General features: G+C 56.4%; 1 protein-coding gene across 3 annotated transcripts; it reads left to right on the forward strand.

Annotated features, from left to right (window-relative positions):
• Positions 1–891: 891 nt before the first annotated feature.
• Positions 892–26,725, forward strand: LSS (lanosterol synthase). 3 transcript variants are annotated; one of them, XM_079100753.1, is made up of 22 exons: positions 892–1,034; positions 1,160–1,328; positions 2,287–2,425; positions 3,603–3,711; positions 4,349–4,470; positions 5,902–5,998; positions 7,788–7,923; positions 8,315–8,423; positions 8,662–8,780; positions 9,517–9,614; positions 10,139–10,166; positions 11,328–11,384; positions 11,898–11,969; positions 12,888–12,938; positions 13,404–13,553; positions 14,097–14,193; positions 14,840–14,945; positions 23,495–23,560; positions 24,033–24,113; positions 24,651–24,821; positions 25,843–25,921; positions 26,463–26,725. In XM_079100753.1, the coding sequence occupies exons 1-22, from the start codon at positions 1,021–1,023 to the stop codon at positions 26,592–26,594; spliced, it is 2,202 nt and encodes a 733-aa protein (XP_078956879.1). In that variant the 5' UTR covers positions 892–1,020; the 3' UTR covers positions 26,595–26,725. The 3 variants fall into 3 exon arrangements, with proteins under 3 accessions (XP_078956879.1, XP_078956880.1, XP_078956881.1); XM_079100754.1 differs by having other exon boundaries at positions 2,287–2,392; XM_079100755.1 differs by lacking the exon at positions 23,495–23,560.
• Positions 26,726–27,553: the final 828 nt, after the last annotated feature.

Raw genomic sequence — 27,553 nt, forward strand, 5'->3', positions numbered from 1 at the left:
TTCTGTGGAAGATAACCCTCCAGGACCTGGATTCTAAGTCCTATCTTTCTCTTCCTTGGTCTGCTTTCTCACTTTGATGAAGCTCGGCTTTAACAGCTTGAGCTTGCATATCTAAAATGTCTTTATTTACATCCTTAGGTTTATCATTTGAATGGGAATAGCATTATGGACTGGAAATCACGCCTTCGTTTGCTTTTGCTTTATTATAATTTTGTCTTTTTTTAATCAGGGGTTGAACCTAGGGGCACTTAACGATTGAGCCACATCCCCAGCCCATCTCCGGGCTCCACCCCCACCCCGACCCCCAGGCTCCACCCTCCACCCAGACGCCGGGCTCCCGCCCCTCGACTCCCGGGCTCGACCCCCACCCCTGACCCCAGGCTCCCGCCCCCTCGACCCCCGGGCTCCACCCCCACCGCGACCCCGGGCTCCCGCCCCGCGTCCCCGCACTCACCTCAGGCCACAGGGATTCCTCACGGCTCAGGCCGCCAGCCTCGCCGGTCTCTGAGCCTGAGAGCCTCCCCAAACTCTTTGCCTCCCAGCCTCCGCAGACCCTCTTCGCAAGCCTCCGGGTCGCCCCGCCTCCGCGCGCCCGCCTCAGGACGCCGCGCGCCACTCGGCGCCCAGAGCAGATGCAGCGACTGAGGCACCCGAAGAGCGGGCCCACAGCCCTACCGCCTTCGCCACGCCCACAGGGCCCACCCAAGCCACGCCCACCAGGCGCCGGCCCCGCCTCTCCGGACGGCCCGCGGCGCAGGACCCGCCCACAAGGACCGTCCCCTCACGCCCTGCCCCGCCCCGCCCCGAAGGCTCCGCCCTGGCCGCGTGGTGTGTGGCGCGCTCCGCCACCGCGGCCGCCCGGCGCACGGCGCCCCGCTCGCGGCGCTCTGATTGGCTGCGCGGCATCGGGCCACCGGCAGGCGGTCAGCCGAGGCGCGCGTCTGCGCGGTGCGCGGGGCTGGGGTGTGCCGGCGGGCCTAGGCGGCGGGTCGCGGTGCTGCGGCCGAGCGCGGAGCTGTCATGATGGAGGGCACGTGAGTCCCGGGCCGGGCGGCGGGTGCGCGCACACGGGCCGGGAGGGCGCCGGGCGGGTGAGCGGGGCGCGGGGCGGCGGGGCGGCGGGGCGGCGGGGCGGGCGCTCACCGCGCTGGTCCGCCAGGTGTCTGCGGCGCAGAGGCGGACCCCGCAAAACCGAGCCGGCCTCCGACCTCAGCCGCTGGCGGCTCCGCAGCGAGCTGGGGCGGCAGACGTGGACGTACTGCGGCGGGGACGACGACGCTGGCCGCCCGCAGACCGGTCTGGAGGCGCACTCGGTGGGGCTGGACACCGTAAGTGGCCGCTCGCGCGTCGCGCCCGCTCCTCGAGCCGCAGCGCGGGCCCTCAGGACGGGGTTGCAGCCTGTCAGCGCGTTACTCTCAGCAGGAGGAAATTGCTGTTTCAGAAAGGCCCTCTTGGCTTCAGCCCCTTCATCCCCTACACCTGCAAGATTGCCGGAATTGTGTTTTGAGAACTTTATTTTGAAATAATTTTAGATATACAGAAGAATTACAAAAGATGGTTGTGATTTTTGTATTTATTCACAGAAGTTCTTTGACCTGACTTCTGGTTATGGTCATCCATACGCAGAAAGTCATCTAGTCACAGAGTGGTAGTGTACACACAAGGGCTTCCTGCCAAGTCCTGACCTCCAGCCACCCCCAGACCCGGTTCTGGGGCGCTGCTGTGCCTGCAGTCCTTTGGGTCCTTTCTGAGAAAGGAAGGAGTTCCAGGCCCAAGTGGGTGTCAGTGCCCTGTTCACACTCCAGGTGCTTTGTTTATTTAAGACATCTTACAGCCTGGCATGGTGGTTGTACGCCTATAATCCCAGGGGCTCAGAAGGCTGAGGCAGGAGGATGGAAAGTTCAAAGCCAGCCTCAGCAAAGTAGTGAGGCCCTAAGCAACTTGGAAAGACCCTATCTCAAAATTTAAAATAAAAAGGGCTGGAGATGTGGCTCAGTGGTTAAGTGCCCCTGGGTTTAATCCTTAGTACCAAGAGGGGAAAAAAAACACCACCACATTTAGGGAAGTTATGAAGAAATTTGCAGACAGGAGACTGAACAGCAAAACTGAAAATGTGGACCTGTACCTTACTCAGGTATTGAACTGTCTCAGACTTTCAGACTTGATTAAAACAGCTGAAACTTTTAAAGTAATCTAGACCCGATTTTTTGACTTGGGTTGTGGGTGAAGAGGACTCTGACTGGGCAGCAGTCTCCTTCAGCTCTCATTTCTTTTGTCCCTTTGCAGAGCAGTTACTTTAAGGACTTGCCCAAAGCTCACACGGCTCGTGAAGGAGCTCTGAACGGAGTAACATTTTATGTAGGACTGCAGGCTGAGGATGGGCACTGGGCAGGTGATTACGGTGGCCCTCTCTTCCTCTTGCCAGGTAGGAGCTTACTGCCCCAGCCTGAGGGCAAGACTGCCCTGGATATCCTTGGGATTCTGTTTTTCGGTCTAGGCTTTTGTTGAAGCAGGTGAATGCACAGGAGGTCATGAGCGAAGGAGGAGGGGTTGCCCGCAGTCCCAGTCACCCTGCTGCTGGTGCTGGGACGGGAGCGGAGGCACTCTGATAAGGGATGCAGGGTGTTCTCTAGGGGAACTAGGGAGGAGGCTTTTGAGTCCCAGTGCTGGGTGAGAGGGACTGTGTAGAGGGCCCAACCTATGCTAAGCTGCTGTAGGTGGGCAGAGTGGTGTGTGGGGAGCTGATGTCCATGTGAGTGTTGTGATGTTCATTGTGGGCTCCCCTTGAAAGGGTGTGTGAGGGAGCTGTGACAGGGAAACCTCCGGCCTGGGCTTGCAAGGATATGACTTCTGGGTACTGTCTGGTCTGGTTGGACAAGACTGTCTAGTATGTGGGAGTGTTTTTCTACAGAAGCACTCAGTGTTGTAGTGTGGGAGATCTTCCCATGCACTGGGACCCTCTTCCTCAGTGCCTTGCAATCCTACTGTTTCAGTGGCCTGAATTCTTGTGCAAGTACAGGTGTGTTTAGTAACTGCCCTGAGACCATTTTTGTTCTAGGGCATGGGGGTAGAGGGTGGCCTAGGAACACCGTACCAGGAGGACCAGGCTGAGAAAAAAGGATCTCGTTGATAGTGTTTCCCCCACCACCTTTGCAGAGTGACACATGCTTATAAAAAGTTTTCAAAACAGAACAACACAATAAGCAGCCAACATCACCCATCAGGTGTTTTATTTCCTAGCAGGTGTTGAAGCAAGACTGGCCTCCCCTTGTCGGCCACTGAACTTGGATGAGGGCTCCTTGTCAGGCCTTCAGGGCACTTTTGGGTGGCCTCTTCGAGACTTGGTGCAGTGTTTGTTATTTCTGTGACTCAGGGACAGCCTGGTGGCTTCTGCAGGTCCTGGGTGGGAGCGCCACCTGTGCTTCTGCTCCCTTGAGTCCTGTCTCACAGGGACCCAAGAAGAATGACCTTCTTGGGCTTGTTTCCATAGAAAGGAGATCCATGGGGCAGCTTCCTATCAGGGTGGGTCCTCAGGAGGAAGGGGTCCAGTTAGCAGCACTGAGCACCGGCTCCCAGTGAGGAACACCCTTCTTGCCACGCAGGACTCCTGATCGCGTGCCACACAGCTCACATCCCTCTGCCGCCTGGGTACAGAGAGGAGATGGTGCGGTACCTGAGATCAGTACAGCTCCGTGACGGTGGCTGGGGCCTGTGAGTACACCTGGCTGTACACGTGTGTGTGTGCGTGCGCGCTCGTGACTTTGTGGAGCTGATGCTTAGGTTTCCAGGCTGCTGTTGAGAGGTGAGATGATTGCAGCTGTGGACCTGGGTGGAGGGGAGTGGGCTGGTGCTGGGCTTCATTTCACAGCTGTGCTGTGGCTGGGTTTCATGGCTGGTGGGGACTTCAGAGACCTACATGCCCGTGAAAGCCATCTTGTTTCATCGTAGAAGAAAGTTGCCTTATCCTCTGGGGTGGTAGCAGATGTGAGTGGTCGCAGCAGTCCTCATCCCAGTCCACTTTCCTTGTTGGTACACACTTTGGGAGGACAGCCTGGTCCTCCTGGGTGTGGTGCCCCTGACACAGTGGACTGTGCTTGGACAGACACAGCCACTTGTATGGGAAGTGAGCAGAAGGGTGGGTGGGTTCTCCTAGGGGATTTGGGTGCAGATCTGTTGTCATGGAAGTTGAAGCTCCTGAGGATGACTGGTGTTTCCTGAGTTGTGACGTCATGTCAGGGGAAAGTATTTTCACATTCTTCCTTTTCTAGGCAAACTTCCCTACCAGCATAACTTTTTTCCTTGGAGATGATGACAGACATCATTTTCTACCTGTTTCTTGCTCCTGTAGGCACATTGAGGACAAGTCCACAGTGTTTGGGACTGCACTCAACTATGTGGCTCTCAGAATCCTAGGTGTTGACCCTGATGATCCTGACCTGGTACGAGCCCGGAACATTCTTCACCAGAAAGGTACAGGCTACACAGCATGTGTGGGTCATGGGTTTATGTGGCATTGGTATGACAGGTTCTTGCAGGTGAGAATCAGAAGACATAGCTCTAACTGAAACATTGGACAGAGTTATGTGGACAAGGATGTGTCAAAGCAGAAACAGGCGAAATGGTCAGCTCTTCAAATTAAGAAGACCTGATAATTCTGTTTGTGTCATGAATTGGCAAAATGTTAAAAGCAACATGCTAATGTGGTACTTGAGGACATACCTTCTACAGGCAGCCCAGCCATAGGCAGCTCTGGACCCTGCTTCTAGCGGGGCTGCAGGATCTGTGGCAGGCTTGCCTCAGGCCCCGTGGCACTCTGCTCACACCCTTCTCACTTGCCCACCCATGTGCCTCGGCTTGGCTGCCTCTTCCCTTTCCTTTGGGCTTTGAAGTCCACTGAAGCAGGCTCCATGGTTCCAGCTGCTCTGAGAGCAAAGTGTAGCCCCACATTGCTGCAGTGCAGAGCCTGGTGTGGCCCTTCCCCTCATGGACCTTCTGCAGCCTGTCCTTTCCATCCTGCTTTTTTTCCCTCTTCAGGGCTCTCACATTCTGCATCCTTCCATTCCACCTCCTCCCCACCCTGCTGCCTCACTTACTCTTCACCTAGCCTCTCAGTGTCCTTTCTTTATTTCTTTCTGATCTCCCAGGCTGGATGAAGTGTCCTGTACACATTCTTATGAGACCCTGCATTCTCCCTTCAGATGTTTGTCAGCCTTTAGAGGTATTGATGCCAAGTTCACAGAGTTGCTGTCTTGGGCCCCAAGTTGCACCTCTGTCTGGTGGAAGAATGAGTTTGGGTCACACTTTACCTAGTAGCTTCCTGGGTCTTTGTGAATGTCGCATACCTGGGTTTGGGGTGGAGCCTCCTCATAAAACTTGTGCAAGTCAGTGTTGCCATGTGCTGTAACATGGGGCCATAAGTGTTGGATCTGCTCCAGGGCCAGTCCTGTCTTCACCTGTGCCGGACTCAGTGTCAGGTGGGAATACATGGCTGGGGCAACTTAGGTGTGGTCTGGAGAGAGAAAAGGGAGCCCAGTTTCTCACATTCTGACCACCTTCTCCAGGTGGGCCACCATGTGCATCTGGGCTTATCCCTTGCCCGAACAATGAAGTGTCCCCCTATCTTCCTAGGTAGCTGCCTTCATGTGCTCCCTCTTGAGGGCAGGGTCTTCAAATAGCTCTCCTGGAGCTAGACACGCTCCTGGGAAAGCCATCGGTTCCTCCCATTAGCTGTGATGTCCTGGGCAGCTCTGGACCCTGCTTCTCCTATGGGGGTTGCGGGATCTGTGGCAGATTTCCCTCAGTTCATATAAGAAGGGGCCCGTGTAAGTGCTGAGGGCCAGTCTTCATAGGTAGGGTGGGCTCTGCTGACAGGACAGGTATGTGGGCCTGTTCTCTTCCCAGGTGGTGCTGTGGCTATCCCCTCCTGGGGGAAGTTCTGGCTGGCGGTCCTGAACGTCTACAGCTGGGAAGGCCTGAACACCCTGTTCCCTGAGATGTGGTAGGCCTGCCTTCTGCTGGTGACACTTCCTACTCTGGTGGATGGAGTGATGGGGTGTGGGGGAATCATGCTCCCCACAGAGGCCTTTCCTATGCTGAGCTCCATAGATGGGTGGAAGGGTTCCCTGCTGAGCAGGAAGGGGGTGCCGGCTCAGTCCACAGGTCACACATATGGCAGGTGACTATAGAATCGTGGCACAATAGGAAGTGAGGGTGTTGTGTGGTAGACGAGGCCACATCTGGTAACCATGCAGGAACAGAGGAAAGAGGTGCCCTTCACCCAGACCTTCTTCGGAGGTCTGCTGGTCACCGCTCCTCTCCTTCCCCTTGCCTTGTTTGTGGCGAATGTTTAGAAAGTTCAGAGACTGTCGGGTGAGGGATGGGCCCAGATGCATGCGGTGGCGCATATCTGTGTGCACCTGGAGCGGGTGGTGAGAGGTTGGGCTCCCTATTCTCCCTCCTGGACCAAGCCTAAGCTGCCCAGCCATGCATTCCCACTTGACAGTTTAGAAAGTGCTGTTCCATCCCCAGGATCTTGTGCATGCTAGGCAAGCACTCTGCCACTGAGTTGCGTACCCAGTTCTTAAGTTTGTTTTAACAGAACCACCTAGCATTTGTCCAGCAAAGTTAATGCTGATTCCTTAAGGCAACTTTTAATGTTTTGTGACATCTCGAAAACTATGGCCCTCTCCCTGGAAAACATTCTTGGCATGTACATCTGCTCCTGGTGTGATGCATTTTATGGGTGAGGTCCCCCAGGAAGAGCCCCTGCTATCTTCCTTGGAGAGCTGTGGGAGTGGGCCACAGGGTCCTGAAGCAAGGCCTGTGGGCTTAACATCACCCAGATTAAGTGGTGACAAGTGGGAGGGAGGGCAGACACTAAGTGACGGGTCGGACAGAGCTGCCTGTGCCAGGCCACCTGAGGTGTCCTGAGGCAGGCTGGTGTCCGGTTATCCACTATGGGCATCTGGCCAGGTTGAGCACTGAATCACCTGTGTGAGGAGAAGGCAAAGGAGGCCCTGGGTGGGGTGGTCAGTGCAGCTCCTGGGCAGAAGCGGGTGACTGGCTTGTGTTCCCATGCTGCAGGGCTCTGTTGGTCAGTTCCGGGGTCTACAGTCACTACCTTGTTACTGATCCTCACTGGAGTTGGTTTGTGGGTGGGTTAGAGGGCAGAGGGTTGGGTGGGATGGAGGGCCAAAGACCCTGAGCCACTCCTACTGCAGAAAAGCTTTGAATGCTGCCCAGATTGCGAGGCGTGCTCTGGAGTCAGTGAGGAAGCCCTGGGAGGCAGAGGCGGCTGAGGCCTGGAGCTCCCGGTGGGGAACGGCGGGGCACTCAGCCTGTGTAGCTTCCACGTAGGATAAGGGTCCACAGCAGAGAGTGGGACGGCCAGGTGCATGCTGCCTGAGCAGCTGGTGTAGCCATGCCAGTGTCAGAGAGGGAAAGACCCTGAGCCTAAAGTTTTGAAAATACACTTTCTAAAGTAACCTTAATTTGAGAGTAGTTTTCTGTTTTTAGAAAAGTTGCACATAGCCCAGGTTTCTGTGACCCCCCACTTCATTTCCCTTGTCCTGTGTTACTGTGGGTCTGAGAGGCAGGGGACGTCAGCTCCCTGGGAGGGTGGGCACACTGGCCCTCTGCACCCCGCGGCATAGCTGCGAGTGCCAGCACGCCCAGGTGTGGCCTCCCAGCTATCCACCTGCTGTCGTGCTGGGAAGAGCCCTGGCCTTAAGACTGGGAGGGGATTGCTTTGTGTGCTGGGTCTCCCACTGATGCAGGCTGTCCCCCAGGCTGTTTCCCGACTGGATGCCCGCGCACCCCTCCACACTCTGGTGCCACTGTCGGCAGGTCTACCTCCCCATGAGCTACTGCTATGCCACCCGGCTGAGCGCCTCAGAGGACCCACTGGTCCAGAGCCTCCGCCAGGTGAGCCCTCTGATTCCAAGGGACCTTGCCACCCTCCAGGGCTAGGGTCCCCCTGGGATTTAACCACGTGAATCCTCACCCAGCTTGCAGCTTTGTGCTTGGGAAGTGCCCTGAGATGGGATTGGACTGGACTGTGCCCTGTAGAAGGAGGAGAGGGTGGGCCAGGGCCTCATTATTGGGGTAGCTCCTCAGTGGCCCTGACAAGGCTGGCATGGCCTGGCCTTCACACCCTGTAAGGTCTTTTGTTGGGTGTGCCCCCACCTCAGGGTGCAGGTGCATCCAGGGCCCTGAAGGCTGGCAGATGGAGGCCACACTGGTTGGAGTCAGGTGGCCTCTGTTTCTGGGATGCGGGTCTGCGTCCTCTCACCTCCAGTGGCTCCCCTGTCCCCAGGAGCTCTATGTGGAGGACTATGCCAGTATCGACTGGCCAGCACAGAGGAACAATGTGGCCCAAGAAGAGCAGTATACACCACACAGTTGGCTGCTGCGTGTCACTTACGGTGGGTGCCTCCCAAGGGGCCGGCCAGGCCTGGGTGGAGCACGGCAGGGTGTTGCCTGTGACGCCCTCATTCATTCATTCACTGGCACTGAGCCACCTCCTCGCAGCCCTGCCCTGGTCCACATGCTCAGGGCTGGGGGCCCCCTAAATGACCCCTTGGTGGGGCAGGGCAGCAGGAGGTGTGGGTGTGCCCTCCAGGGCTGTGGGCTAGGCCGGGCATTGCCTTCTGCTGCCCACAGCTGTCCTCAACCTGTATGAGCGCTACCATAGCTCCAGCCTACGGCGGCGTGCTGTCCAGCTGCTGTACGAGCACATCGCTGCAGATGATCGCTTCACCAAGAGCCTCAGCATTGGCCCGGTTAGTGACCTGCCCCTCCCTGTCCTTGGAGCTGGGAGCAGGGGCTCTCCCTGGAGCCTGGCACACCTCCACTTGGGACGAGGCCTGGTCTCAGGGGTGTGGAGGACTCCTGCCCTTGCCCCTGTGCCCTGGGCTTGGTGAAGCTGCCCAGCCACGCACAGCCCACCCTCCTACCTGCATGTAGACACCTGCTTCTTGGGCTACCTGTGCTTTTAGGCCAGCTGGGAGGTGCTTTTCCTCTCCTGTCTCTGTCCTGGTGTGTGCCCAGGTAGCCCATACCTGCCCTGTGGTTGCAGGGCTCGGGAGTGCCTGGGGAAGCAGTAGCAGGGCCTTGTGTTCTCCTCCTGTTTGCTCTCCTGGCTGGGGATGCCTTGCCTTTGGAGCCTACTTTGCCTCCTGGGGTTGGGGTCTGGTGGATGCTGGTTGTGTGCATATTAGGGACCTCAAGGAGCACAAGCCAGTGGTGTGTGCCCCATGATCAGGGCCTACTGGCCAGTGAAGGTGGGACTGGTGGGGACTCAGCATGAAGGCAGGCTCACAGCTGGCAAACAGTAGGGGTAGTGAGGTGGGCTATGATGGGCCAGCCCCATGGGGTCTGAGTAAGCTCCTTGCTGGCACCCAGTCCTTCCTTCATGAACCGGTGACCTCAGCTGACCCCAGCTTCTATTAACATAGAAGGGTCCTGCTGGGCCCTGGAGTGAGTTTGGGCAGACCCTGATGGCCACATCTCCCATAGATCTCAAAGAACATCAACATGCTTGTGCGCTGGTCTGTGGATGGGCCGGCCTCCTCTGCTTTCCAGGAACACGTCTCCAGGATCCCAGATTTCCTCTGGTGAGTGCAGCCGGGCGGTAACAGTGCTCGGTGCTGGGTGCCAGAATTCTGGAAGCAACTCCAGGACCCAGGAGCTCTGGCGAGGTTGTCTTTGGGAAGATCTGCCTCCTAGCAAGAGCTTGGGATGACCTGGAAGGTGGAGCCAGGAAGCCTGTGGAGGGTTGGGGTCAGGTTTGGTTGGTGTGAGGAAGCCTGTAGACCTGTGGGCTTGTCCGCCTGGACTGTTACCTGAGGTGGGACAGTCAGGACCTGGGTAGGAAGCCCTGTGCTCATGAGGCCATCCTCCCTCATGCTGTGCTGGGTGGGGACTGCAGGGGTGACCAGGTATCAGGTCCTCCTACTGCTCCCTGCTGGGGAAACTTGACTTCTTTTCTGTCGTGTGTGCCCCTGTGCCCCTGAGCCCAGCTGGGCAGCACTGAGGCCAGTGCCAGGTCTCAGGGATGGACAGGGGTGCTCCGGGGCTCACTGGCTACTGCCCTTCCACTTCCTCCTTGCCCTGACTCAGGCTTCTCTCAAATTCATAGGATGGGCCTGGACGGCTTGAAAATGCAGGTAAGGGCTATGGGGCTGTGGTTGCTGGTGTCCTTGCAACAGTATTGCCCTTTGTTTTTCATCCTTTTGGATTCACGAGACTCGGTGCTCCTCTAGACTGCCCTGCAGGGTCTGGGAGCTCCTGGGAGCCTGTTCTGGTCACCACATGTCCCTGCACACCCTTCTGCAGCATCAGTGTTTGCTCTTGGCTCTGTTGGTCGGGGCGGCTTAATTGCTCCAACAAGGTGGCTCAGACCCTGCAGTTCTCATCCTGTTACTGTGCCACGAGGGTGACTCTGGTTGGTGTGGGACTCTTATCCAAGTGGTCATTTGGAGGTTCCTATGGCAGGTCTTTGGGGGCTCTGTTTCTTCAACTCTTGGCTCCTGGGTCATCCTGGGGGTCTTTCTCTGCAGTCATGGGTAGGTTCAGTGGGTTATGGGAGTACCACAGGGCTTCCTCTCTGCGGAACCCAAAGAGTGTGGGTGGGGACGGGTGTGACCACCCAGGGCAAGGAGAAGGTATTCTCTGGACATGGTGCATGGCATGTGGACAGTGTCTTTCCAAATCCTTTCTGGGACTCTGGTTGATAGGTGGATAGCAGATGTGTTCCTTTCTGGGCAGAGGGGGCTGATTTGGATTCTTGGCCCCTAGTGAGTCCTAGGAGAGCAGAGGGCCTATGACTGCCCCATGGGGTGGGGGCCTAGGGCTTCTGTCAGGTATTTTAGAAGTCCCTGAGCAGACTCACTGGGACTTGGCCATCTGCCTCCTGCAGTATTGTCTGGAAACCAGATTTGAAGTGGGCCTTCCTTGCTTCAGCTGGTGTCTCTACTGGGTTCCCCTACCCCAACTGTACTAGGAAATGGGGGAGTGTGTCTGATAGTCCTATGACTGGGGTTCACCCCTATCATGGGGATGGAGGAGCCCTGAGGAATTGTGGGGTCCTAGAAGTCCATGCGTAACTGTCCTGGTCGGGGACCATCAAGGCAGGTGGGTCTTCAGTACCCACTCCTGCAAGCAGGACCTTGTGCTCTCTGTGCTCTCGTTGGCTATGAGGGTCCCAGGTCTCAGAAGCTGGTGTGGGTGTCAGCAGGGCAGGAGCCCCTGACTCCTCAGATCCTGGGAGGTGGAGGGTGGGTGGGTGCTGTTGGTGGCTGCTGCCATGGCCCTTCCTTTGCACATAGGGCACCAATGGATCACAGATTTGGGATACCGCATTTGCCATACAAGCTCTGCTTGAGGTATGTAACTGTCTCCTCTGCTCCCTCCACCTGACCTGTGTGTGTGGGCCATGCGTTCACCTAAGGGGCGTAGCCCGGCTGACTACCCACACTCTCCTTGAGAGTCCCATAGCCTGGCTCCAGAGAGTTGCTGGCCCTGCCCGGCTGCTCTGCCTGCTGGGACTTTGGGAGGTGAGCCTGGGGAGTCCTGCCAGAGGGAGCCAGGCAGGCGTCCCTGAGCCAGGTGGTTTTGGGCTCCTAGAACCTAAGGGGCTTGTACAAGTTTTCAGTCATGTGCTGGAGAAGAACGAGGTGCTTCTGTGCGGGTGGGAAGGAGGCTGGTGGAATCCCAAGGGCTGGGCCGGGGTCGGGGGCATCCCTTCTGACCTCTGCTGCCTTTGTCACGACTCACTGGCCATGTAGAGGTTAGTACAACAGGAAGCCTAGACTTCCTGGAGACTGTCAGGGAACTCTCACCCTGGGGGTCACCAAGGGGGCTGAGCCCTGCTCACCGTCTGTCTTGTTGTCTTCCAGGCAGGCGCTCACCACAGGCCAGAGTTCTTGTCCTGCCTGCAGAAGGCACATGAGTTCCTACGACTGTCACAGGTGCGGCCTGTGGCTTTTCTCTTCTCTGCCCTGCCTCCCCAGGCTGCCCTTTCCAGCCCCTAGGCTTCCTCTGTCCACCCCAGTCACCCCAGGGCAGTTCTTGGCTTGGCCTGCAGCAGCCCGTCACCAGTGATGATTTCTGCCTTCATGCTGGGTGTGGCCGTGTGCTGAGGCTGGGCTGACCCGTGTGCAGTCAGGAGCTGCCTCTCTTAGCCCTCCAGCCTATTCATGCCCCAGCACATTTGAGGCGCCCCTGCCAGTGGAGGACACCAGCCAGTGGCCTTCTTCCTCAAGACCATGCTGCCATCTGTCCTGCCAAATCAGTCATACTTCCCTGAGTCCCCACTTGGACATTTTCAGTGTCTCTTGCTCTTGCCTGCCATCCCAGTCTGCAGCCCCATCACATGTCCTGCTGTCTGGTACTGGCCCCCCATACCCAGCCCCAGCGTACCTCCCACAGTGGCTGCCTCCAGCCTTGGTTCAGCTGGCGACCCCTACCCAGAGTGCGTACCCTTTGTGCCCTGCCTACTCTCCTCAGGTCTCACTAGAGGCTGCTTCAAGGGCCTGCATGCGGCCAAAGTCTGTGTCTGTCTAGGCTGGTGGAGCTATTTGCACCTTTCCACAGCAGGGCCTGCTTCTGGCTGCTGCCCAGACATGCACTGAGCAAAGTGGAGCCTGACACACATACACAGACCAAGCTGAGCCTTTGGCTCAGGAGTGGAGGGTCTGTGTGCCTGGGACTGCAGAGTGGGTATCCAACTTTCCTGTTGAGCCCCTTGCCCAGCAGTGGCAGCCATGGGCTGTGGGCCGCATAGCATTATGTGCCTTGCTGCACTGGAGCTCTGGTTCCCAGACAGCAGCATGGGCCTGTGACCATGGGCTTGTGCGCTTTCCACATGTGCTCTCTGTTCTGCCCAGGTCCCTGACAACCCTCCTGACTATGAGAAGTATTACCGCCAGATGAACAAGGTATGCCTGGCTAACCAGCACACACCCCAGCTCAGCTGGTCCTTCCCTCTGAGGAGGGTTCTCCCTGGGTCCTCAGGCTTCCTGCTCTGTAGATGCCTGAGGACTGGTGTGGGGGCCAGTGCCTGAGTCACCAAGGCTATGGGGCAGTCTGTGCACACATGTGGCCATGCCTTGGGGCAGTTGGCAGCACAGCACACAGCTGTTGAGTAAAGGGCAGAATGTGAGCCAGAGAGTTGAGGGGAAGGCAAATGAAAGAGGGTTACAGAGCTGGTGCCCGTGGCCTGACTCTTGGGTGTTGTGGGCAGCCACTGCCTTTTCATGGTGTTGAACCCCTGCCTTGAGATCTGAGAAGGCCCAGCATGAGGCTGCAGCCTTGGGGCTCCCTGTGCTAGAGAGTCAGGTCTGTCCACATGGGCTCTGTCCTGACTGGGCCAAGGCAGGGGAGCTCACGCTTGTGCTTTGCAGGGTGGCTTCTGCTTCAGCACTCTGGACTGCACCTGGATCGTTGCTGACTGCACAGCTGAGGCCCTGAAGTCTGTGATGCTCCTGCAGGAGAAGTGTCCCTCCATCACCCAGCACATCCCCCAAGAGCGGCTCTTTGATGCTGTGGCTGTGGTGAGGCCCTGCCCAGACCCTGAGCGCTCTCCACCCCCAGGGCTCAGCTGCGGGAGTGAGTGCTCAGGTCATTGGAACCCTGGCTGTTTGCCCAGAGTCCTGTGCTGAAGGAGTTGGTGCCTGCCTTGCCACAGGCCAGGGGTGGCTGTGTGGCACCAGGACCTGCTGTGTGTCCATGTGAGCCGCCTTTGGGAAAGCTGGTGGTTCCTTCTGGTGTCTGGAGGAAACATAAGAGTTTCTACTGGTTTTGTGCAGTCCTCTGAGCAGCTTGGTTCTTGAGCACATCTTCACGGACCTCTGCACCATCCCAGGATTGGCAGTGACTTCTAAATTGATGAGCACCTGTCTCTGGGCAGCTGTGTGAGGCTGTGACTGCTGTGGCTGCAGGGACTGCACCGGGCACACGAGCTTGCCCAGTATGCACACCTACTCCCTGTCCCCTTTCCCCTCCAGGTTTTCAGCCCTGGGGTGTGTCTAGAAAGCTCCACCTTGACCTGTGTATGGTGAGCATGCCTATTACTCAGGATATCCTCTTGGTTTCAGCTGCTGAACATGAGGAATCCTGACGGAGGGTTCGCCACCTATGAGACCAAGCGTGGGGGACACTTGCTGGAGCTGCTGAACCCTTCTGAGATCTTTGGTGAGTGCTGGACCAGCAGTGCAGTGCACAGGTCTGGGTCCCAGCAGCCTGTGGAGCTCTCCCTAATTGGAGTGGTGGGTTCCTGGGTTTTGGATGAAAGGGCTATGGTTCTGTCTGGGGGGCCACTGGGAGATTTGGGTGGGATTCTCCTGAGCTCCTTGGCTCAGCCTGGCCAGCTCTTGATTGATTGAGCTTGCTTGTGTGGAGCTGCTGTGCATCTTGAGAGGCCTCACGGTGCTCACAGCACCTGAGGCACTGTGGGAGCCCGGGGATAGTGTGCTATGGGGTGCTGGACCATGTCTGCATGCTGCTATTGCTCCTGTGTAGCCTTCGAGCACCTCCTTGGTGGCTTCCGGTTGTCTTACTCCTCAGTCTGTCAAATAGGACTTTGGGGGAGGCGTGCAACTGCTTGTTGTGTGTGTGTCCCCCTTATCCTGGGCATTGCCCCTCTTTGCCCTACCTTGCACACTTCACAGCTGAGCAAGCCTTGCTTGGCCCCTGTGCCACGTAGCCAAGCCATGAGGGAGTCCTGCCTAGGCATAGGTTCTGCGTGCTGTGTTGCCCCTGCTCACAGTGACTTGGCCTGGGTTGCGGGCCCTGGGCAGTGTGGTGAGTCAGGCCTCCCCCTCACCCGCCTCCCTGCCAGGGGACATCATGATCGACTACACGTACGTGGAGTGCACCTCGGCAGTGATGCAGGCACTGAGGCTGTTCCACAAGCACTGCCCGGACCACAGAGCAGTGGAAATCAGGTGAGGAGGGCCAAGGCCAGAGACCTGAGGCCTGGCCACCTAAGCTGGGCAGCTTGGAGAACGGCCTGTCTGAGCACAGGGATTTCTGTGGCCCCTGCATCTAGCCGTGCATTTGTGGTACTGAGGACCCCTAGCCATAATTCAGAAGAGTTGTGATTGTCCTCTTCTTGGCAATGTTAATGAGCATGCAGACCTAAGTCTCCATCTGTGTCCAATTAAAGGGCAGCCAAGCAGTCTTCACTCTGAGGGGCAGCCAGTGCCCAGAGAGGAGTTCAGGATTGCCCCAGGGGATGCCCCCCAAGCAACCTCACAGCTGCCTCTGATGAGCCCTGGCCCACCCTTGCCTGCCTGGAAGGAGCCACCTCCTGCCTCCTCCAGCTTCCTGTTGTTGCTTCAAGCTACCGCCTGTGGCATCCTGCAGGTGCACACTCGCATCCCTGGCGCATGTGAGCTGGGGCCAGTGTCAGCTGTTGGCGAGCGCAGATGCCACATACCCCTGGCATGTCACCAATGCTTGCTCTTGGCCTCCACGACTGGACTAGAGGTGCACACCACTGCTTCAACATCTGCTTTTATGAAACGTCCTCCTGTGACTCCTCTGTGCTTGTCTTTGGGGGCACGTGGGTGCCACTTCTCATGGTTGTGGGCCTAGGAGTGTGTTGCTGTTAGAGGGCGTGCAGTTCTGTAGGTTCTTCAACCCTTTTGATTGTTTCATTTTTGAATGTTAGATCTAGTATAGATCAGCTTCACCAAGGAGTATTGTCCTTTTATATTGAAGAATTGAATTTAAAGAATGTTTAGTCTAGAATTTTTATAGCTGTGGTTATGGGAAAAACTCTGTAATTGTCATTTCTTTTAATGTCCTTATCAACTTCTGTTAAGATAATGTTGGACTCATAAATTCAGTGAGAATCCTTTTTTAAGAATTTATGTAATATTTATGCTATTTCTCTCCTATTTCTCAATTCCCTGTGAATCTACCTGGGCCCAGAGTTGTCTCTGAGGGTTTATGATCATAGTTGGCCTTCTCTGATAGAGGACTGTGAGGACTTTGTACTCTTCCTGTCAGTGTGGGGTTTCTGCCCCAGCTGGCATGGGCCACGGCCCAGTTAGCCCCCTGTTGACTTGAGCAACTGGTGAACTTCCTGACACTTGCTGCTCTTTGGAAGAAGCCATTGATAGTCGGAGTTCTGCCCAGGATGCCTGTTTATTTCTCATCCGTTTCTGCTCTTGATTATTGTTTTTCTACTTTATTTCTTTTTCTAACTTGGATACTTAGTTAAGTGCCTTTCAGGTTTCTTCTGTTGGAATATGCACCTGGTACTGTGCATAAGTTTTGAGCTATTACGAGGTTAAGTGTTTCTGTTCTAGTCTGAGTTCTTCTCTGGTCCCTGAATTTTTGGGAGCATGTTGCTGAGGATTTTCTAGTTGTGGTTGCAGGCCCTGAGCGCCAAGGCGGCTTCTGTCCTGGCAGGCAGGTGCAGCTGTGTGGGGTGTGTGGCCCTGTTCTGGTCACCCGAGCTGAGCACCCAGGTTGACGCAGTCCCCGACCATGCGATGCTCCACTCTGTGACATGGCCCTTACCTCTGAGCTCTAGTCGTCTTCAGCTGCACTCACTGGATGGTCCCTTCTTTTTAACTCATCGTCTTTTAAGAATTACTGTGATTAAAGTGAAGCGTGTTCTTTAAAGAAGATGTGGAACAAACGAGTGCAAAGAAGAAAGGAAGCTGTCCCCGGCTGCTGGGAGAAGAGCTGGCTGCTCCTCTCTAGTCCTGGAAGGGCATGGCTCTGCGGCTCGTGAGCCTGTGCTCCTGGTCTGCACTGCTGCTGTCCAGCCTTCCCGTCCCCTCACTAGATTCTCCTGTCAGGCCCTGTCTGTGACGTCCTTACCCCAGCACTGGGCCGGCGTGTGCCCTGCTCTCCCGCTGCCTGGGCCCTGTGCAGCCGTGATGGGTCATTGTGGGCAGGGAAGCGCTGCCTGTTGTCCCAAGGACTCCACTGGCTGGTGGCCACCATGCTGGAGCTTCTGTCTCCACATGCCCAGTGCAGGTCTGTGCTCGTCTGCCGCATCTAATCACGCCCTTCCCGGTGGTTTCGCACAGATGGCTTCTCTTCTTGGGGACGTGTTGGAAGTATCATAGACACTTCTTTGTCTTAAGTCATAGGTGTTTCCCTAGTCTCTTTGTTCTTTTTGTCTTTTCAGGTATCTGAATGTTAGTCTTTGATTTTGGGCGCTTTTTGGTACTAGGGATTGGATCTAGGGTGCTCTACCGCTGAGCCACATCACCACCCTTTTCAATTTTTATTTTGAGACAGTGTCCTGCTAAGTTGCTGAGACTGACTTTGAACTTATAGTCCTGTTCAGCTTCCTGAGTCACTGGGATTGCAGGTGTGTGCCACCATGCCTGGCCATACTCTTTGGTTTTTAAATGGTCAAATATATTAGTCTAATTTGTTTATATCACAATTTTTAATTTATTTCAAGAGTGTCTTAGATGCAGTTTGAGGTTGGCAGTTGCTCGACACTACCTGGAATATTCCATTACTACCCCACGTCAGACTTCTCCCTTGATTTCACAGTGACAGAAAGGTCACAGAACAGCAGGAGGCAGTCCTGCTTCTCGTCTGTTCCCTTGGTTGTCTGCGTCTTGTGTTGGCTCCCCACGTTTCCTGCTGCAGCCCACCTGTCTCCTGAGCACAGCAGTGAGCTATGCTGTGCCGTGTTGACACCCGGCTGGCAGGCTGTGGGTTCTTGGGAGTCACTGATGTCATTTAACCTCTGCCCCGTTGGCAGCGGCTGTCTTACTAGATCCTTAAAGTGCAGTCCTCCCCCAACTCTGACTGGGCTGTCTGGCCTGGTCTCTCCATCGGGGCAGGTCTTTGGTCTTGGGCTTGAAGGGAGGTGATATTGTGGGGTGCATTTGGCAGGTGCTTCTGTGCTGGACTGTGAAGGTGCACGCCGAGAGGCGCTTGCCGTGCGTCACAGCCCCGACTCTCCCCTGGAGGGCACCTGTGCAGGCTGCTTCTCCAGGGATCCCTGAAGTGTGGACCTGTGGCGCTCCTCCTCTTCCGGTACCTGTGTGGCCTCAGGACCGTTGCTGTCCCTTCATGTTTGTGGACGTTGTACTAACAGCCTCTGCCTCATCCATCTGTTTATTATCTCCATGGCCTTTGATTTTGATATGATTGCACAGCTAGAAAATCTGCTAGACTTAGAAAAACCGATATGCTTTATTTAGCAAAGTTTTATATTTACAGTAAATCAAGGGGAAGAGAGTCCGCCACCGCCTCCTCCCCGTGGTTTCCCCAGTATCCACCTCGCACGTTGACGTGCACATTGTTGCAGCCCATGAACCAATGTCGTCAGTCCACTGTCGGTAGTTTACATTTGGACTCCCTCTTTGTGTGGCATCCTGAGGATGTTTACAAAGCACAGTGAGTGACACATGTCCACATCAGGTCTAGAGCTGCTCCGAAAGCTCCTGTGCTGTCCTGGGTACCCCGCCCTGGCCTCTGGCAGCTGGGTGCTTTCCCTGTCTCCGCGGTCTTGCCTGCGGGATGCACTGTCCAGCCCGGCCTCTGTCACTCACAGTGTGCAGTTAGGGCGCACACGCCTTTTTATGGCGTGGTGCCTCACTCCATTTCTTCCCTGCCTTTTCTCTTCTGCCATGCTGGGAGCCACATCCTGGGCCTCGTACTTGCTGAGGATGCAGTCCACCACTGAGCTGCTTTCCAATGCTGGACCACGTTCCCTCTTCTGTCTTCAGAAGCGTGCGGTGTCTGTTTTCTGTGTTGGCAGTTACACGTAAAGCTGCTCTGGAGGCCGATGCCAGGGAGTGTGGAGGCGAGGCTGAGCTGCGTTGCTCTGTAAGGAACTGCAGGACTGTCTGCGAGTCCTTCGCTCTTGCCAACCGAGAGCCACAGTCCCGCTGCGCACCCTCGCCAGCCTTGGAGCTGCCAGGGTCTGGGCTGTGGGCTGGTGTGGGTTTGCTTGCAGTGCCCTGATGGTGCTTCCCCGGTCTGGGCAGCGTTCCGCTGTGAGTTCTCTGTGAGGCTGCTGTCCTATGTCTTCTCTGTCTAGCTTCGGCCTGGTGACGACTGCCTGTGCCATCAGCCTCTTCTCCCTGCGCCTGCCCAGCCTGCGATGCTTTTCTTGCTGCAAGCCTGACGGCTCTGCCAGTTTGCTGTCCCTTGTCGTGTCCTTGAGCACCTTCCTCATCCCCTCAGAAGGGCACAGGTTGAACACTGCTTCTGTTTCGGCTCTTTGGAAAGGGACTGCACAATCTTCCTGTGACTGTGGCAGGGCCTTGAAATGCCCCCGACACAGGTCTGAGCTCCATTTTTGCCGCTTCAGCAGGGGCACTGGAGGAAAGAGCTGGGTACCTGTTTGTCTTGTCTCTTCTGATACCAGGGATCAACTCAGGATCTCAAACACACTAGGCAAGCACCTCACCACTGAACCACATCCCTGCCCTTTTTATTTTTATTTTGAGATGGGCCCCACTAAGTTGCCTAGGCTGGCTTTGAGCTTGTGCTCCTCCTGCCTCAGTTTCCTGAGTTGCTGGGATTACAAGGCATGTACCATTGTGCTCAGCTATTGGCAATACCTTTTGCAGAGCTGAAGTTTTTTGTGTTGGTGACATCCATTGTTTTCACTCATGGAGCATGCTCTTTGGTATTGGGGATTGAACTTGGGGTCCTTAACCATTGAGCAACCCCACAGCCCTTTTTTATATTTGATTTGGAGACAGGGTCTCACTGAGTTGCTAAGGGCCTTTCTGAGCTCCTGAGGCTGGCCCTGAATTTGCAGTCCCCCTGCCTTAACCTCCTGAATTGCTGGGATTACAGGTGTATACCACCACTCCTGGCCGGTGTTGTATTTAAAAAGTAATTGCAAAGCAGGGTGTGGTGGCGTATACCTGTAATCCCAGCTACTTGGGTAGGTGTGGCAGGAGGATTGCAAATTCAAGGCCAGCCTCAGAAACTTTCTGAGACCTTTAAGCCAATTAGTGAGGACCTATCTCAAAATAAAAAATAAAAAGGGCTGTGGTTGTAGCTCAGTGGTGGAGCACCCCAGGGTTCAATCCCAGTACCAAACACAAAACAAAACTGTGGGGAAATAAAGAGCACTTGCTGGGCTGGGGCTGTAGCTGGTGGTGGAGCACTTGCCTGGCATGTGTGAGGCCCTAGGATCGATCCTCAGCACCACACAAAATAAATAAGTTAAATAAAGGCTCACTGGCAACTTTAAAACAAACAAACAAACAAAATGCTTGCCAAGCCCTAGTTACCTCGGTTTTCCTGTGTTGTGCATTAGAAGTGATCAAGTTTCATATTTTGCACTTAGCCTGTGATCCATTTTGACTACATTCTTGTGAAGAAAGTCAGGTCTGCTTCCAAGTCATTTCCTGAGCATGGTGTCAGGAGTTCAGCTCCACTGGTTGGAAGGCCTTCTCTCCCTGTGTTGCGTTGCTGCTTTGCTGGAGATCCCTGGCTGGCTTGATTGTCTGCCCTTGGGCTCTGTTGTGTCGTGCTGCTCTGCTGATTCTTTTTCCAGTGCCACACTGGCTGGGTTACTGTAGTTTCATAGTGAGTTTTGGAATGGGGCGGATTCAGTCCTCTCATTTTATTTCCCTTCGATGGTGTTGGCTGTTCTGTGTTTTTGCTTTTCCAATAAATTTTGGAATCAAAATAACCTGCTGGAATTTCAGTCAAGGCAGGAGGATCTTTGACTTCTTTGGTCAGAGTTTGTGGTGTCGTGTGGATCCTGTGCGTGTTTTTGCTAGGCTTGCAGTGGATCATTCCAAGTTGGGTGCTCATGTGTGGCACCAGGTTGTAAACGTGGGACCTAACCGCCATTGCAGCAGGGGGCTGATGGAGTCCCGCAGCCTGTGACTGCCAAGGAGCTGCAGTGCTGTCGCTGTGGCTTCTTGGGGATATTCTGTATAGACAGCCGTTCGTGGTCTGTTTCCTTTCTGTTGACTGTGTGGTCTCTCCCTTGTCTGTCGCAGTGGCTAGGAAGTGTGGCGCAGTGTCCACAGGGGCTGCGTGGGCTCCTGACCTTGCCCAGGCTCAGCCAGAAGCTCCTGGTTTCTTTTTCACTATTGAGTGCCGGACTAGCTCGGGCTTCTGTAGATGTTCTTGATTCAGCTGTTCGTCTCTTGTTTGCTGAGCGTTTCATCATGAGGGCATGTTGAATTTTGTCAAATGCTCTTTCTGCATCGATTGATTGGGATTTTCTTTCTTTCTTTTTCTTTTTTTTTTTTTTTTTTTTTTGTGGTGCTGGGCTGGAACCTAGGCGACGGCCCTGCCACTGAGCTGCATCTGTGCCGGTCGTGGCCTTTCTTCTTCGGCCTGTTTGCATAATGGATGCCTTGACTGATCAGCAGAGGCTGAGCCGGCCTTGCTGCCCTGGAGTTAGATCCCTGGCTGCTGGCCTATAGCTCTCTTACTCGTTGTCAGGTGTGATGTGAGTTCTGTGGAGGGCTTTTCTGCCTGCTCCGGAGGATCCTCGCCTCGCCTTCATTTTGTGAGCGGCCTGGTCTGCCTTGGTGTGGCATGTGCTGGCCCCGCAGACTGAGTGACTGTCCTCTGGAGACTTGGTGTAGTTTCTTCCTTGAGTTTGGTGGAATTCGCTGGTTGAACCACTGGGGCAAATCCTTACCCTGATGACTTTTTGAGCTTTCCCTGTGGATGTTTATGTCACTGGCAAGTGACTTCATTCTTTCCCTTTTTTTGGTTTTAAAACTGGATCTACAGTCCACAAAACCACGTTAGTGAGTGTATATGAAACACTTAGAGATGTTTCCTTCCTGTCGGTCCTCAGCGCTGCTGTCTTCCTCCTCCTGCTGCCCTGGCTGACCTTCCAACGCTCCTGCTGCCCTGGCTGACCTTCCAACGCTCTCTCAGAAGTGGAAACAGAGGCATCTTTGCCAGGTTTCCTGATTCTAGGGGCAGAGCTGCTGTGTCTCTGCAAGAGTGGGACTCCTGGGGGCTCTCAGCATCGGCCTTCTTCAGTTGAGGAAGTGCTGCTCCTGCTGTGAGGTGGGGCTTCTCTCCGACGCCAGCGGGTGTTGAGTTTCGGCCTTGACTAGAGGCTTCTCTCTGCCCTGTACCGTTGGTGCTGCAGAGGGCTGCCATGCAGACCTTGGCGTTGCTGAGGCAGCCCCGACAGAGCTGGTTCCCCATGTGGAAGTTAGAGGCCCACATCTGGGTGGGCAAAGAGCGTTCCTCACCTTGTGTGCTAGGGCGAGTCCCTGTGACAGGAGGGTGGGTGTTCATGACTGAGCAGGGTTTATGAGAAAGCTGCTGGGCCTGGAGTTTTCTTTCTGGAACAGTTTGCATTTTTGACTCCTGTTTTTAGTAGTTTTAGGATTCTAGGCACTCTACCTTGAGGCAGTTTTGATGTTGCATCCCTGGAATTTCCCACTAGAGTCACATCACTCCACGCTTGGAATTGCTCCTCTGCCTGGGTGCACGTTTGCTCAGGTGCTGAGCAGCAGTGTGGCCACGTGCTTTGCAGCAGCATTTTAGCACGTGGACAGCACACCCATACAGTTCAGTTTCTGTGGGTCTGCCAGGCACAGCTGAGGGGGTCCCCTGCTTCAGGCTTCAGAGGTGTTGACTGGGCCTCATCCAAGCACCAGCTGTGGGGGTCTGCCTCTCAGTGTGTGCTTGTGGGCAGGGTCCCACTCCTTGTGTGTGTCCCAGGCTGGAAGCTGCCATCTCTTCCACTGTGTGGGCCCCTGGTGGCTTCGTCGTGAAACTGGCAAGGGAGAGAACCCATAGAGAGGGAGTCTGCTTGTCTTTCCCAGGGAGGTCCCCATAGGGACATCGTCAGCTCTGCTGCAGCTGTTCTTGAGAAGCAAGGCAGGCCCTGTAGGATGACCTGGGCATGGGTCCTGGAGGAGGGTCAGCCTTTGGAGAGAGCTCATAGTTCAGATGGACAGCCAGGTGTAGAGTGCACCTTTGCAGCCTTGATCATTCCTCTATAACCAAATTTTCTTTTCTTTTTTCCTGTGGTATGCTGAGGCCTGTGGTGTGGCCGATAGCATTGTCCATGGCCAGTCCTGCCTGTTCACTCTCTGGGACAGGCCTGGGCCTGTGTGGCCGACAGTGATGTCCATGGTTAGTCCCGCCTGTTCACTCTCTGAGACAGGCCTGGGCCTTTGTGGTCGACAGTGATGTCCATGGCCAGTCCCGCCTGTTCACTCCCTGGGACAGACCTGGGCCTTTGTGGTCGACAGTGATGTCCATGGCCAGTCCCGCCTGTTCACTCCCTGGGACAGGCCTGGGCCTGTGTGACTGACAGCAATGTCTTGCGGCTATCCTGTCAGTCACTGCACTCAGCACAGGCCTTTCTCTTGCCTGTCTTTCTGAAGCTCTGACCATCTGCTTCCCCCTTCCTGTGTCCTGTGGCTGCTGCTTTTCCTCCTGTCTGGAGGTCATTTTGACCATTTTTGTGCTCCCTCTAGGAGAGCTTGGTTTGGGTGGAATTGGGGGGTTACTGGTTTTGCTGGAGTGCTCATGGGGCTCACCTGTGTTCCAGGGAAACACTGGAGCGGGGCCTGGCGTTCTGCCGGCAGAAGCAGAGGGCGGATGGCTCCTGGGAGGGGTGAGTCAGCAAGCACCATGGACAGCGGGTGAGGCGGAGGGTGGGGCTAGGACTCTGCCTGCTGCCACCTGTGTGGGAGGCAGGGTGTGGCCCAGCAGTCCTGGCTCCTGCTGGGTGCTGGGCTTCTGGTGTGTGTGCCCATGTTGCCTGCTGTGGGGCAGACAGCTGTGTGTGTGGAAGGCTCTGTGCCCTGAGTGCGAGGCCTTCTCCCTGTCCCAGGTCTGCCTGGGAGGCGGCAGCTGAGCCAGGTGGTCCCTGTGTCACAGGTGTGGGACTCTTAAGTCTTCACAGGAGTCCTGTACCTGGACGCTGGGTGCAGTGGCTGCAGCCTCGTGTCAGGGCCCTGCAAGGTGGTGCAACTGAGGGGCATGCAGATGCTTTCCTGGCAATAGCCCAGCCCTGTCCTCTCTGCTCAGAGCCTCCTCCTCATGGGTGGGAACCCAGGCTGAGGCCCTCTCCCCTCTCCCTCCAGCTCCTGGGGGGTTTGCTTCACCTACGGCACCTGGTTTGGCCTGGAAGCTTTCGCCTGCATGGGACACACCTACCAAGAGGGGTGAGTGCAGCTGCCAACATTGACCCTCTGCGTGTGTTTTCCTGTTTGATGTTTGATTTTGGGGTTTCCTAGTATTTTTAAACAGTGGGATAAGAACAACAACCCAACGAATGTGAATCCCAGGTTGAACAAAGATGTTCCCCTGGCGTGTGAGCCTTCGGATAGGGGCCATCTCAGAGTTCTCCAGAGCTGACCCCAGGCCTTCCCAGTGCATGCTGCTTTCCCAGCTGTAGAGGGCTTGAGCCCTGCTGAGAGAAGGGTGAGGCTGTGGGTCCAAGCCCTGTCTCTGGCTACCCCACCCAGCCCTCCCGGATCAGGTGAGCTGCAAATGTGGGATGTGCTGTGACCTGTGCTTGACAGGATGCAACCCAGTTACTGGTTTGCCTCAGGAACTTGGCCTGTAGCTTAGGAGGCGGGTGTGTTTCCCCACTTCACAGCTGCAGGCCCTCCCTGGCCCTAAGGCTTCCTGCCAGGGTGGGATCTGGTGGGCCCTGACCTTCCTCAGTGAGGGTGTCTCAAGTCTCCTGGTCTCTGCAGGGTTGCCTGTGAGGAGGTGTCCCGGGCCTGCAGCTTCCTGCTATCCCTGCAGATGGTGGATGGAGGCTGGGGGGAGGACTTTGAGTCCTGTGAGCAGCGGCGCTACGTGCAGAGTGCCCAGTCCCAGATCCACAACACGTGCTGGGCCCTGATGGGGCTGATGGCTGTCAGGTAAGCGTGACAGGACAGAGGGACACTTGACTGTAAGTAGGCAACCTGGGCCAAGTGCAGATGTGGAAAGAGTCAAGGGGTCATAGGGCCATGCTGCTGCTCAGCTGTCACTCTGGGGACACAGGTTCCTCCAGGAGCCAAGTTCTCCGTTCCTGGGTTGGTAGCAGCCCATCAGGCTGTGTGGGACCCTGCAGAGAGGCTTGCCTCTTGAAAGTGGACTACTCTGGTTGACAGCATTGATGGCCAGCAGTGGTTGGCAGAGCAAGGAAAGCAGGGACCTGAGGGAGCTGGGGTGAGACAGGCTTTGTGGGAGACTGCTTCTCATGTGGCGGCTGCAGTGGCTGCCTTGTCCCACTAGTCAGAGCCTCCGTCCCTGCAGCTGGCCTTCTTGTGTTCACAACTGGCACTGAGCCACACATATAGATGCACACACAGACATGCAGACACAGGTGTGCATGCACAAGTGGACACACACAGGCAGCTGTGCACATGCACAGGCAGGTGCACACTTGTGCAAGCAGTGTCCAGTCTGCTGATTTGCCAAGTCAGAGCCTGCATTCCTCGTTGGTGTAAGAGCCTGAATCCCTCAGTTGGTGTGAGCAGGTGTGACAGGCAGGGGTGTCCAGGGCAGAACTGTCAGGACTCTGTTCCTGGTCACCCCCAAAGCTGACCTCAGCCCTGCCAAACCGCAGTTCCTCTGACGGAGGCTCTGACCTCATCACTGAGTGCTTTGGTGCACACAGGTACCCGGCCTCCAGCATGCTGGGTGGGCGTGCAGCTCAGCCTTCTTTCCCCGGGAGCTGAACAATACTTGGCACCAGGCTCCTTGGTCAGCTGGGTTCTGGGCACGGGTCTGCAGGAGGCACATCCCGCCTGCCCTGCTCCCCTTTGCCACAGCAGGCTGAGGTCCTCTACCATACAGTGTTGCAGGGTGTTCTGTGAGCTCAGTGTGTGATGGTGAGCACAGGCTCCTGCACACATGTGTTTTGCACACCGCCAAGCACGCGTCTCCTCTCCTCAGGCATCCTGATGTTGCAGCCCAGGAGAGAGGGGTCCAGTGTCTGCTGGAGAAGCAACTTCCCAATGGTGACTGGCCCCAGGTGCGTGAGACCCAGCGTTGGCCGTTAGCTTGCATGCGGTTCTCAGATCCTCCCTGGTGTCCCTCACTGGGTGCTTTGGGGCTTGGGTGCAGACACTGTGCCAGCCAGAGGCCTGTGTGGTGGAGTTTCAGACCAGGTTGCCGGTTCCCAGCAGGCCTTGCTATCCGCAAATCAAGTTCTGGTGGGTAGCTGGGTGGGAGATGCCCCCACAGCACAACCCTCGACTGCTCCACCGTGTGGTGCCACACGTGGCCCCTCGCTCTCAGAAGGTGCCGGAGAGGTCTCCCCATCCCGAGGGGTTTGAGTCAGCCCCCTCCTGCAGGAGTACTGCCGAAGCCCACAAAGCTGGCGTGGCAGGGGGCACTGAAGACCAGGAGGGTTTGCTCAGGGGACAGCCCCCGGCTGGGCTGAGGCCAGATGGACGACTGCCCGCCTTTTTCCCTGCCCCTGCTGCTCAGCGGCCCACACTAGTCCAACAGGCCAGGGCTGGGGTCCAGGACAGGGCCCTCAGGGCCTGGTGCCCCTCTCTCTGCCCTTCCAGGAGAACACCTCTGGGGTCTTCAACAAGTCCTGTGCCATCAGCTACACGAACTACAAGAACATCTTCCCCATCTGGGTCCTGGGCCGCTTCGCCAACCTGTACCCCGAGAGAGCCCTCGCTGGCCGCCCTTGAGAGTGTACCCACCGTCCTGGCCGCTGCGGGTGGCGAGTGTCATCTTCACCCCAGTTCCTGCGAGATGAGCCGTCTCGCCAGGGGTCAGCTGGTGGGAGCCAGTCCCCTGCCTTGGGCTGCAGCCCCTCTGCTCCACTTCAGCTTGTGTGTCGGGATCAGGCCTGAGGCAGGACGGGGACTGGTTGGTGGCTTCAGACACTGTCAGTGCAGGTTAGGTTCTGAGAGTGGCTCAGGGAGGAAGGGAGCAAGCCTGACTGCCGCCTGAGGAGCCGCAGCACCTCACGCCGCACACCTTGGCTCACGCCTTGCCTGAGGGAGGGAGGCTGGAGAAACTGTCCTCAGGAAGGGAGCCGCTGGGCCTGGGCATCCTGCCTGGTGCTGATGGCCTGTGGCCCTGGGCTGAGCTCCTCCCATCTCCTGTGTGCTGACAGGGAGGGACACTGCCCCACAACGGTGGTGTAAGAGAGACTGGTCAGTGGGGAGTGGGCTGGCTCTTGTTCACCGTGATGCCCTGGGACTCAGTGCACATCTGAGGCTGTGATGGGAGCCCAGCGTGGCACCTGGCCTCCCCCTGGCTTGTGAGCTCACCTGTCTGTCCTTCATTTGTCTGAGGGTGCTAGCGTCCTAATCTCCAGGCTTTGCAGGCCAGGGAGGACGGGTGTAGTCATGGTGGTTCTACTGTGGGGTACTGCTGTGTGCCACAGGCAGTCGAGCACCCCCAGCCACCACCCACCCGGGGCCCAGGACAATGCTCACAGTGCCCCCAGGCCACTGCCAACCTTCCACGCCAAGTGTGTGCTGTGAGTGGAGGTGAGGGCTGTGTTGCCAAAGCAGTACCTGAGTGAGCTCTGAATTCCTGCAACCCCAGCCCTGTGGGGCCTGGCCTGCATAGCCAGGGCTCAGGGAAGGACAGTGGGCCCTGGCTTTACCTTGCGCACATGGAGGAGCACGCAGGCACT

The sequence above is a fragment of the Sciurus vulgaris genome (genome assembly GCF_902686455.1).
Source record: "Sciurus vulgaris genome assembly, chromosome: 10".
In the NCBI taxonomy this organism is placed as follows: Eukaryota; Metazoa; Chordata; class Mammalia; order Rodentia; family Sciuridae; genus Sciurus; species Sciurus vulgaris.